The following is an 11,937-nucleotide window of genomic DNA, read 5'->3' as shown; positions in this document are numbered from 1 at the left end:
GACAAAAAGATTTTTAAAAACTTCCTTGGAGGGATCCTTTCCCTTCTGGCCTTCTGGTTGACAGCTAACATTTAGAAAGAAAAAACTTTTAAGCTGGGATGGATCTGTTAGCGGTATGCCATAAGCTGGCACCCTATGTGTTTCTCTTTTCTCTATTTAAAATGACTCTCTTATCCCTAAAAAAAAAAAAAAAAGAGAGAGATGGACACATAAGTTGCTAGCTTACGGCATACCGCTAGCATAATGCCAAGTGGCAAAATAGTGAAGTGTTATACTTCACTACACATAGTGACATCTAAAAGGAACCAAAAAAAGGTCATTTTGTTTTGCATCTTTGCATGTGCTTCAAAATGGTACAAGGACGTTATGACTAAATGAAATTTTAGTAGGTCCAAAATACTCTCAAAATAGTACTGTTTATAATACACTCACCAAACAACCACTAATAAACAAATCAAAATTCTGAAAAAGATTTAAAAAACAAAAAATATGCATAAATCACTTTCCATGAGAAATGCCATACCAAACACAGCCCATATTTTTTGCACCATAAAAAAAAGCCTATATTAGTGCTAAGCAATGCCCTCATCTGCTTCCAATTCGCTAGTGTGGTGAGAGTTCCAACAGACCAACGGACAGGCCATAAATAACATACTAAAGGTCCAACCAAAAGAAACAATACTCATGTTAATAATTACTGAAAATTCTCTTTGCCTCGAAATTAAGTTCCGTACATACAATTTTCTTTCTTTTTTCCAAAATCCATACCTGATTTATAGTCATCCATACAATTTCTTTTTTATTTTGAGTTGGGGGGCTGGAGGTAATCTATTCATACAATTTGTATTCATTTACAATGCAACTAGCAGTCGACTTTACTCAGTTACGTCTAGTTCTAACCATGGCTGTTGATGTTTCAGCTGAGCCTGACATGGCGCCAATGGACACCACAATTGGAGGTCCCTCTCGTCAAATGGATCAGCAGGGACCAGCTCAAGGTAACCATTTGTGGTAAAAACGGTGCTTTCCAATGGAAACGCTCTTGGCAACTTCATAATGGGTTCATTCATGCTAGAATGCTGTCCAAGGCTTTGATTGTTCTGCGACGCCACATGGCCGTGTCTGGGTCAAAACTCAGCTCCCACGTAGGCCAGTAATGCAGATCCTGCTTCAAAGTTAGCACTCGAGGCTTCCCATTCAAGTGGACTGTTTTTATGCGGACAAATTCCCCATGTTCCAATCCCTGTCAATTGATTTGGAAGATTTAAAACGAGGACATCTGAATGTATGAAGAAGAAATAAAGCAATAACCCAGGTTAAAATACTCGAATGACACAAGATCATGTGACGGTTGTAAAGAATGCCATCCATTAGCAACTCTATGTATCTGACCGACAGCCAGGGAAAGAACTTGTAAATGGTTCCCACAACTAAGAGGCCAATTGAAAAGTGTAGTGGAAATACTATGATTGATATATACCAATAAATATTTCCATCGGCAATTAGTAATTACAGAATTGCTGTTGCACCTGTTTTATTTGCACTTGACATGAATCACCCCTATGAAACAATAAAAGGGACTCTGCCCTTTTGTTCTAGAGAACTACTTTTTCACATAGATTTGAAGTTTGTCAGCTATTTGAACCATTTCTAATATGAAAATCTCATTTCTCTCTTAACTTGAAGTGTTGGAGAACATGGCAAACATTTGACTCACAACCTTAGTTGCCACATGCAAAAGAAGGCCCATAATGTAGGTACTGTTGGCAATATTGCATTATTGCCAGCTCAAAGTACAGTGCAATTTTATTCTTGATGCAAACTCATTGAACTCACTGAGGTGAATTGGCTGAGGTGACACATAAGAAGCTGACATGCTACCGGAAAGTTGAGTCAACTCAGCTGAGTCACTGACAATTATCCCTACCGCACTATCCTCAGCACCACTAAACCTTCACCATTTCAGTGAGATCTCTCTTTTCATCTTCCCACTCTCCATTTGAGTTGCTTGACAGCTGTATGTAGCGATATGTTGTTTAGTGCTATAAATTGTACTAATGTAGGACACCAAGTGTCCTTATCCTTCTGCACCACTGAACCCTCTCCATTTCATTGAGATCTCATATCCATCTTCCCACTCTTCATTTGATTCAATTGTCAAATGAATACCTCTCAACTGTCCTGACAATGGGAAATCTGCAATTTTCTAAACAGTTTCTAATGAAAGGGGATTCCCGATTGTCTAAGAATTGAATTGAGAATTGGGGGTGCGATACACCAATCTGCTAGTTCTTTTATGAGGCACAAACAGGAGAATTTGTCCTGCAAACCGAAGGGCTACTTAAACTCCGTGAAACCCTCACAAGGGTTTATGTACAAAGAACGGGAAAGCCCTTATGGGTTGTATCCGACGACAAGGAAAAGGGATATTTTTATGTCAGCAACAGAAAAGCCCAAGCTCATGGAATTGTTGATCTTGTCGCGGTCGAAAATAGCAGTGATTTCACGTAAACCCACGATTGCATTTCAGGAGTGATCAATCTGTTGCTTGACACTAAGAAAGTGGACAACACCCATGTGCAACCATGCTTCTAAGTGCCAATAGAAGTCATAACATGGGAGGTCATACAATGATTGAGATGGGACCTGAGATTAACAAATGGTTGTTTCCAATCAATGGTCAGCAAGAACTCTCCACGTGACTCAAAATGGATGGACCATGGAGAGAGAAGCCTTTCTTCAAGAGGCCATGAAAAAACTAATTACCCATTCCAACATAAGCAAACGAGAGTTCAAGCTCTCTCTCTCTCTCTCTCTCTCTGCCAACAGCCAAGAAATTTATTAAGATGAGAAAGATAGAAACCCAGAGCAGGTAGACAGGATACAAAACAAAAAGCCCACCCACCACATCAGAACTGCATGGCTAGCCAGCCAGCCCCCCCTCTCCCCCCTTCCCTAAATCCCTCCTCAAAACTAACCCTAAGCACAAGAAACTTTTCCATCCCTACCAAGACAAACTCCATGCCAATTAAGAAGGTAAAAGAAAATAAAACGTTCTACACCAAAAGACAGCCAGGGGCCCAGGGCTTTGAAGTTATTAGCACAGTCATAACACCCCCCTCCCAAGAGAAAATTAGCCTAAAGACCTTACTAACTTCAACTGCTCGAGTGATACCAAGTAAGTTTTGAACTCCTTGACTTCTCCTCCTTGCATTTCTCCAATCGATTAAACACCTTTGGAGCATCCCATGTCCGACCTTCCTGGGGTGGCGCCGTCGCCACCTGAGGACCCTCTCCCTCTTTCTCTCCCATCTTCTCCTACCTCCCGCCATCCCTCTGCTGGTCCCCCCTACCCCCGACCTGTCTTGGTCCTCCCTCTTCGGCAACTCTAAGTCTTCTTCGGGAGATGGCCATCGACTACATTTTGTTCCCCCCACCCTTATCGGTTCCACCAAGATTGCCCAGTACGATTCTCTCCTCTTGGGCAATGAAGCTTGCAAATGGGAAGCATGCCTTGTTGGGCATTTATTGGCAGCCGTCCTCCCTTCCCCATAGTCAAAACCTCCCTCTCCAAGTCATGGAAACTTATGGGTTCAGTCGAGACTTACTTGCTTGATAACGGGTTCCTTATCTTCAAATTTTCTGAGGAGCTCGACAAATCTCGTGTTATTGAAGGTAGCCCCTGGAATGTTGGTAGGAAACCTATCTTCCTCAGGAAATGGGATCGATACCTGCAACTCAACAACTCGACCTCAGCTCTATCCCTCTCTGGGTTTCTCTACTAGGGCTTCCGCTTCACTTCTGGTGTGAGGATGGCCTCAACGTGGTGGGCTCTGTACTTGGGAAGCCTCTCTTCTCAGATGGAAGAACAAAGAAACAAGATAGGCTCGCTTTCGCTAGAATCTATGTCGAAGTTGCCGCCGATGTCCCTTTACCGTCCTCTATCACCCCCACCGATAGCGAAGGATTTTCCTTCCAGCAATCTGTGATTTTCGATTGGGCTCCTCCCCATTGCGCTACCTACAAAGTCTTTGGTCACTTGCTTGGAAAATGTCCGTCCCTGACTTCTCCTTCCATTTCTCTAGGTTCTGAAATCAACCCCCATCCCTCTGTCGATCACTGTGACCCCATCGCTCCTCCAAATCCTCTTACCCTTGCCATTAGCCCTTTCGCCTCCCCTGGTATCCCTAGCTTGGCCTCTCATAAGGCCCTTCCATCCCTTTACCCCCTCCCTTCGTTTCCTCCCCTCGTGGAGAAGGTGCCCCATTTTCTTCTCCCTCTCGAAGTCATCGCCGACGACGGACTTGAAACCCTACTCGTCGTCGTGGCTCAGCTTCCTTGTCTCCGCCTCCTCGTCCCCTTCATCTCCCTCCTGTCCGTTGGTCCCTGCTGGCCCAAGGACCACTGGTCACAGCCATTTCCTTCTTCTGGTCTCTTCGCCTGATCCCTCTGTTGCTTTTGCCATCTCTGCTCTCCCTTCTGAGACGCTGGCTCTGACTCCTTCCATCACCGTCATGTCCCCTCCTAGTCCAGCCCATTTGAACCTGGGGATCTCGAATCTCCTCAAAGCTCTTAAGAAGCCCTTTCTGATCCCTCATACCTCTTTCCCTTCTTCCCCTTGCGTGGACCCCTCTGTGGCCCCCACTCCTCTTCCCTTACCCTCTTTGCCCAAGCCCATCTCCGCTTTGGCTATTCCCGCTGGGCTTAATGGGCCTGTTTTTACTCCCCTTGAGGCCCACCTTAGTTTGGACCTTACCTCCAATGCTGGTTCGCTTCCCTTTATGCCCCAACCTATCGCCCCCCTTCCAATTCGTGTCTTTTGTCGGCGCAGCCCAAGCTCCCCTCCTTTCCCTAAGCTTCGCCCCTACCTTGCCTACTCCCTTTCCTGTCCGGAGAAGGTTTTGCCTTTGAGTTTGGACATCAGAGATCATGCTCTTTGCCCCGAGTCTTTGGACCCGGGTTAGTGTGAGTTTGTCGAGGCTGGTCTGGGTGCCTTTTGCAGTCCGGAGTCTGCCCATCCTTTAGCTTGTTGCTTTTTGTTGGGTTTTTGCCCTTTTTTTTGCAAGTTCTTCCATTTTTTGGTAGAGCTTTGTAATTTGGTTCGTGCTTGTTTGTATTCTCTCCCCCCCCCCCCCTTTTCTTTCCTTTGGTAATGAATTTTTTATTCACCCAAAAAAAAACTTCAACTGCTCTTGAAGCTGCTGCTACTTGGCCATAATTCATCTAAATATTCCTCTGGCTCTACCATCATCCTCTTCTTTAGGCCATCCGAGTTTGTTCAGGTTGCTGCCCTTACTGTAGCATGTGTTAGAAGTTCTCCATTTTTTTTTTTTTTTGAAGTTTTGATAGATTTGAGATCTGCAGCCATGTCTGACATCACAATTGCATCCAATCGAACTGATGGAATGGGTCTTAGTGACTTTCCTTCGTTCCTTGTTAGTTCTATTGAGTTGGAAGGGAGCAATTACTTGATGTGGTCTCGATCCTGCTTCTTGTCTATTGACTCCTGGTTTTTCCAGGTATTTGACAGGTGAATATGAGAAGCCTAATACTGCTGGTTCGCCTTTGAAAAAGTGGAGTTCTGATAATTCTCTGGTAATGTCCTTCCTTATCAATTCAATGCAACCTAATATTGCAAGTTATAGGATACCACTGCAAAGATTTGGGAGGCTGCCAAGGACACATACTCTCAAGTTGGGAATGACGCCCAGGTTTATGAATTGAGAAAGAAAATACATGAAACCAAACAAAAAGGAGATTTCGTTATCTCAATACTACTCCGAGTTACATGGTATATGGCAGGAGTTGGATTTCTATGAAGACTTTCAAGCCACTTGTTCTGCAGATGCTACCAGTTTCAAGAAGCGCGAAGACAAACTTCGTGTTTATGATTTCTTGGCAGATCTCAATGTGGAGTACGATCAGATATGTGCTCATATTCTCAGTCGTGATCCTTTTCCTTCTCTGGAGCAATCACATGCTATAGTTCAGTTAGAAGATGGCCGCCATACTGCAATGCTTCAACCCATATCCCAGGACCTATCAGCTCTATTTTCAAGCTCTGAATAACAGTCTCGAGGTGGTTTCACATGTTCTAGTGATCATTCTTCCACTGACAAGGACTCTGTGAAGTGTGATTATTATGGTAAAGAGTGCTACACCAGGGAACATTGCTGGAAACTTCATGGTTGTCCCAATAATTCTTCCCATGGTCGTGGTAGGGGTCGATTCAACCAGTCCCATGCACTCCATACAGAGACATCTGATGCTACCCCCATGGGTGCTTCTTTATCACAAGACGAGTTGCAGCTTCTCAGGCGTCTAATGACCAAGTTAAAGCCCTCTTCCTTAACTTTACCATCTTCTGCCTCTTTGCTACCACTGTGCCAGTAACATCCGACTCCAATTTTTCACTCAGGTATTTCTTCCAGTGGTCATTCCGCTTCAGTTGTATCCATCCCTTGGATAAATGACTCAGAGCCACAGACCATATGACTGGGTCTTCCAATAAATTTTCTTCCTACTCTCCGAGTTCAGGTAAAGACAGAGTTAGGGTTGCTGATGGTACTCTCTCCATTGTCTGTGGAAAGGGCTTCATCCAGTGCTCTTCTCTGTTATCCTTATCTTCCGTGTTACATGTTCCCAATTTCTCTACTAATCTTCTTTCTATTAGAAGTCTTACTCGTGTTTTGACTTGTAAGAAAACCTTTTCCTTCTCACTGTGTCTTTCAAGACTTGGAGATGGGGAAAACGATTGGCAATGGTAAAGTGTATGTTGGCTTATACTTGCTCAACAATGGTACTCCTTCCACTTCCATCATCAGCACATAGGCTCATCAATTTGATTCCTCCTCCTTCGTTTTGTCCGAGTTGCATCTTTGGCATAGGCGTCTTGGTCATCCTCCTCTTTGTACATTAGTTAGAGTCTTTCCTAGTTTAGTTCACCGTTGTAATCACAATAGTTTCTTTTGTGATGCTTGTGTTTTTGCCAAGCAAACTCATCATGTTTACCCTATTTCTGATAATAAAAGTTTAACTCCTTTTCATTTAATACATTCAGATGTGTGGGGCCTTGCTTGTTGTGTTTCTATTTCTGGTTATAGTAGGTTTGTCACTTTTATTGACCGCCAACACTCGCACAACTTGGGTCTATTTATTACACCATAAAAATGAACTTTTTGTTGTTTCACTGCATGGTTCAGACCCAATTTGATGCAAAGAATAAAATCCTTTGCACTGATAATGGCAAGGAAATTATGGAAGGTCCCTTCCAATCATACCTTGTTTCCTTCTATGAAACCTAACACGATGCAGAGAATAATGGAAATCGCAAACACAATCACACAATGTGCACAAAGATTTACGTGGTTCGGCAAGGTTGCCTACGTCCACAGTGAGATGAGATCTGTTTCACTATCAATGGAGAATAGGGTTACAGTCGCTCGTTCCTCACACCTCTCTCAGATTTTTCCAATATTGGGAAAAGAACTCTCGCTATAGATTTTTAGTGAAAAACCCTATACAGGAAATTTACCGAAACACCCACGGAGGCTCCACACAGCAGTCCATCATCAGAAGTCAAGACACCAAAACCTCAACATCCTTCATCAAACCAGCTCTGCTGATACCCCTGCTCAGAATAATGCTGCTAAACGCAAAAATCGGCACTTGCTAGAAGTGGCAAGGTCCCTTATGTTTGCTATGAATGTACCCGCGTTTTGGATTTTTGCTGTTCCCTTGATGTTCTTTTAGGCTCCTCCTCTTTCATTGTTCCTTCAAGAACCTTTGGCTGTGTTTTCTTTGCCCTTAATCATCATCTTCGTTGGAAACTTGATCCCCGGGGTTTCAAGTGTATTTTCATTGGCTATTATGCTACAAAAAAGGTTATGAGTGTTACCATCCCTCCTTCTCGTCATGTTTTGGTAACCATGGATGTTGTTTTTAACGAGTCTAAAGCCTTTTATTCTTTATCGGCACCTCTTCAGGGGGAGAGTGTCCTCCATGGGGAAGATGTGCCCCGCTTGTTGCCCCTCTTGATGTTGTTCCTCTTGATATTCCAATATTACAGACAGAAGATAAGTCTGACGATATTGCTGGTGTTGAAAAAGATACTATGGTTGAGAAGGAGAATCTTCCTGTTCAAGGAGAGACTAGACCTCTACAGGTATAAGTTCGTTCACCTAGGAAGCAAGTAGATACCACCACCACTATGTCACGCCAACTGTCAACCTCTTACCCAGGTTTTACTCCACCTTCTGGTAGTCCCCTTTTTCATAGTGATAGTGGTTCTTCTCTTGACTTACCTACTTCTGTTCGAAAAGGAATCAGGGTCTTATACTCAACATCCTTTTTTTTTTTTTTTTTTTAACCCGAACTTATCTGGGACCCGGGGCAGCCCCTAAAACTTTACTAGACTTCTCAAAGAATAAAAGAATACATGGGGGGGACATTCCGCCTTACCCCAAACCCAACATGCTGAAGCATTCAAGAACTCACAAAAGCTAAACCTTGAAACCAAGGGGACTTAACTTCTGAGGACGGGCATACCTGCCTTGTCCTCACGGAGAATAGTCTGGATCTCTCCTTCTGGAATTCCTCCCTGCTGAAAAAAAGGCGGACTCTCCTACATCACAGGCCAAATTGGCTAACCAGTCTGCCACTCTATTACTTTCCCGATAGGCAAACGTTACAGAAGCCCGCAGAGCTGAAATCAAAGCCACAATCTCACGGAACCAATACCAGCCTTGCCATAAGTTACACTTCCCCTGATTAACCATTCTGACCGTGGAAGCAGAATCTGAGTTAACTACTACATCCAGAAAACCTATCCCCTGGCACAAGAGCAAGCCATCCCTTAATGCCCGAAGCTCAGCAACCGAATTGGTGCAGTCACCATAAAAGTTAGCAAAGGCCGCTAGAACCTCACCATTCTGGTTCCTAACAACTCCCCCTCCCCCTCCAAGCCCTGGGTTTCCCCTACACGCTCCATCCACGTTCAGTTTGATAGAGGCAAAATGTGGGCACCAGTACACAGGAATAGGATGCCTCAGAGGGGGAGCCAGTGGAGTTATGCCCAACCATTGGAAAATAAGTCTATCCCTTAAGGACCCTGAGCACCCTATCTTGGGGGGGAGATGAATTTCCTTCACCCAAGCTTTTATTTTCTCCACAATTAACCCTGCTGTGCGCTTGTTCTCCCCATGCCTTCTATTATTCCTCTCTTTCCAGAGTTGCCAGACAATCAGAGAAGGAAGGATACCTGCGATGAAAGCACACAGGCTTTTATTGCTTGCCAAGCTTTGCCACAACAGTATTCGACTTCTGATATTCTGAAAGGGAACATGAGTGATGTCAAAGAGCTTGGAAAAGTAGCCCCATACTTTAGCGGCTGTACCGCCAAGTAACAAGCAATGGTTCGTCGTTTCCAGCTAGGGCCTCCCACAATAATTGCACTTAGAAGCCAGGGGAATGCCGATCGACATCAATGCCTCATCAGTGGGGATCTTTCCATTTAGCAGCTGCCAAGAAAAGAATGGCACCTTCAATGGTACAGATTGATTCCAAGTCCACTTCTCATAAGAAATCACAGGGGAAGCACTCCGAGTCTCATTCCAGGCTGATTTCGTGGAAAAGCATCCATCGCTAGAGGGTGTCCATACCAGGACATCCTCACTCTCTAACAAGGTAAAGCCTCCCTGAACAATGCGATCTCGAATTGCAGCCATATCAATGTGCTCTATAATTTCTTGTCGCCAAACCCCATTCTCTCCCAACACATCCTTAACGCACAACTCTGTGTCTACATTAAGGCCATTGTCAACATAATCAATTAGAGGCCCAGCTCCCGTCCAGTTGTCAAGCCAAAACGTGATCTTGCCAGAGCCAAGCAGCCACCGAGTTCTCTCTAGCAAGAACCCCTTGAAAGCCAGAGTATTACGCCAAGATTTTGAGCCTACACCATGCCGCTCTGCCAACGAGACATGGAGATTCCTGAAGAACTTGGCCTTGAAAAACGCACTCTAAAGAGACTGATTAGAAAGAACCCTCCAAAGCCCCTTAAGCTTGAGAGCGAGACCCACATCTTCCAGTAGCCTGATCCCCAGCCCCCCTTCAGACAATGGCCTGCAAACTTTTTCCTAGCTTACCCAGTGCTTCCGATTGCCCCATTCCGAGCAACCCCACAGGAAATCAGCAAAGATCCTGTAAATCCTTCGAATGACTGCCTTCGGCGGGTCCAGCGTGGCAAGGACATGTATGGGAATAGAGGAAAGGACATGTTTTAGGAGAGTTACACGTCCCCCCGATGATAAGAGTCTTCCCTTCCAGCCAGCTACTTTTTTCCTTATCTTTTCCACAAGCCCATCAAAGAAGCAAATTTTAAGTCTTCCAGAGTGCAGGAGAGCCCCTAGGTAGGTGATTGGTAGCAATTTCCTTGCAAACCCAATCACTACCCCAACCATGTGGACCCTAGCCATGGAGACCTTGTCCCCCAAGTTAAAGCAGCTCTTCTCCTTGTTGACCAGTTGCCCCGAGAATCCTTCATACCTGCCAATAAATCCCATTATTTGCTTGGGCGAGCTCTTCAGGCCTCTTGTAAAGATAATGGTGTCGACTGCGAAAAGGCAATGTGTTATTCCCGAGCACCCCCTTGGAAGCTTGTAGTAGGAAGCATGCCCCTCCTGAAAGAGATTCTTGATGCCCCTGCTAATCACCTCCTTCGCCAAGATGAAAAGGGCAGGAGACAAAGGGTCTCCCTGCCTGACCCCTCTGGTAGAATTGAAGAAGCCAGACTAAGGCAATCCAGGCTTCACAAAAGCCAAACCTGGAGAGAACTAACCAAAGAAACTTCCACTCTAGCCGATCATAGGCTTTAGCCATATCCAGCTTGAGAATCACATTACCCCCACGGGCTTTCCTGTTCAACTCATGCGCTACTTCCTGGACAATGGAGACATTAGCATGTATACACCTGCCCTGCACAAAAGCGCCTTGCTCCTCTGCTACTAAGGAAGGTAGGAGACCTGCCAACTTGGAAACAACAATCTTGGCAATCACCTTGTAAGAAAAATTGCAAAGGCTTATTGGCCAGAGATCAGCCATCACCTCAGGGTTATCCTTCTTGGGAATGAGCACCAGGTTAGCCGAGGTGTAGCTTCTAGGTAGCACCCCGCCTTCAAAGAAATCCACCACCGCAGCCCAAACATCCTGACTGACCACCTCCCAACAGGCCGTGTAGAAATAGCCCGAGAAACCATCGGGGCCCGGCACACTATCGCACGATAAGGCGAAAACAGCCCCCTTCACTTCTTCCAGAGAAGGAGGAACCATAAGGGCTGAATTCTCAATGTCCGAAACTACCTTGGGAATGACTGCCAACAGCTACTTAACATCCTATTTGCAATGTTGTTTCATATAAATTTCTTTTGCCTTCCTACTATGCTTTTGTCTCTTCCTTGTCTTCTATTTCCCTTCCTCAGAACTGGCAAGAAGCATTAGCAGATTCTTGTAGGAAAAATGCTATGCTTTAAGAGATGAGGGCAGTTGGGAAGTATGACACTTGGGAGCTGGTTTCTCTTCCTCCAACAAAGAAACCTGTGGGGTGCAAGTGGGTATTTACCATTAAACAGAAAGTGGATGGAACAATGGACAGATATAAAGCCAGGCTGGTTGCCAAAGGCTTTACCCAAATTTATGGGATAGATTACCTGGAGACTTTTGCTCTAGTTGCGAAGATGAATACTATTAGAGTTATCTTCTCCTGTGTAGTCAACTTTGGATGGGAACTGCAACAATTGGATGTAAAGAATGTGTTCCTCAATGGTAAGTTTGAGGAGGAAGCATAGTTGTCACGGCGTCTAGCTGACCCAAGGCATTGGAGAGGGTCCAAATTCAAGGTGACACCAATTAGGCGTCCAAGTCGACCAAGGCGCCTGGACG

At 44.8% G+C, this 11,937-nt stretch overlaps 1 protein-coding gene across 2 annotated transcripts in view; it reads right to left on the bottom strand.

The window, feature by feature from the left end:
• Positions 1–662: 662 nt before the first annotated feature.
• Positions 663–11,937, bottom strand: part of LOC122653134 (protease Do-like 7) — a 137,918-nt gene continuing 126,643 nt past the window's right edge. For both annotated transcript variants that reach the window (XM_043847076.1, XM_043847075.1), the window contains exon 24: positions 663–1,243. In XM_043847076.1, the coding sequence (XP_043703011.1) occupies positions 1,067–1,243 (177 nt within the window). In that variant the 3' untranslated portion in view covers positions 663–1,066. The remainder of the gene's footprint in view (positions 1,244–11,937) is intronic.

The sequence above is a fragment of the Telopea speciosissima genome, chromosome 2, assembly GCF_018873765.1.
Source record: "Telopea speciosissima isolate NSW1024214 ecotype Mountain lineage chromosome 2, Tspe_v1, whole genome shotgun sequence".
NCBI classification, from domain to species: domain Eukaryota; kingdom Viridiplantae; phylum Streptophyta; class Magnoliopsida; order Proteales; family Proteaceae; genus Telopea; species Telopea speciosissima.
Note: the sequence above shows the minus strand (reverse complement) of the source record. Positions and strands in the feature narration are given on the sequence as shown.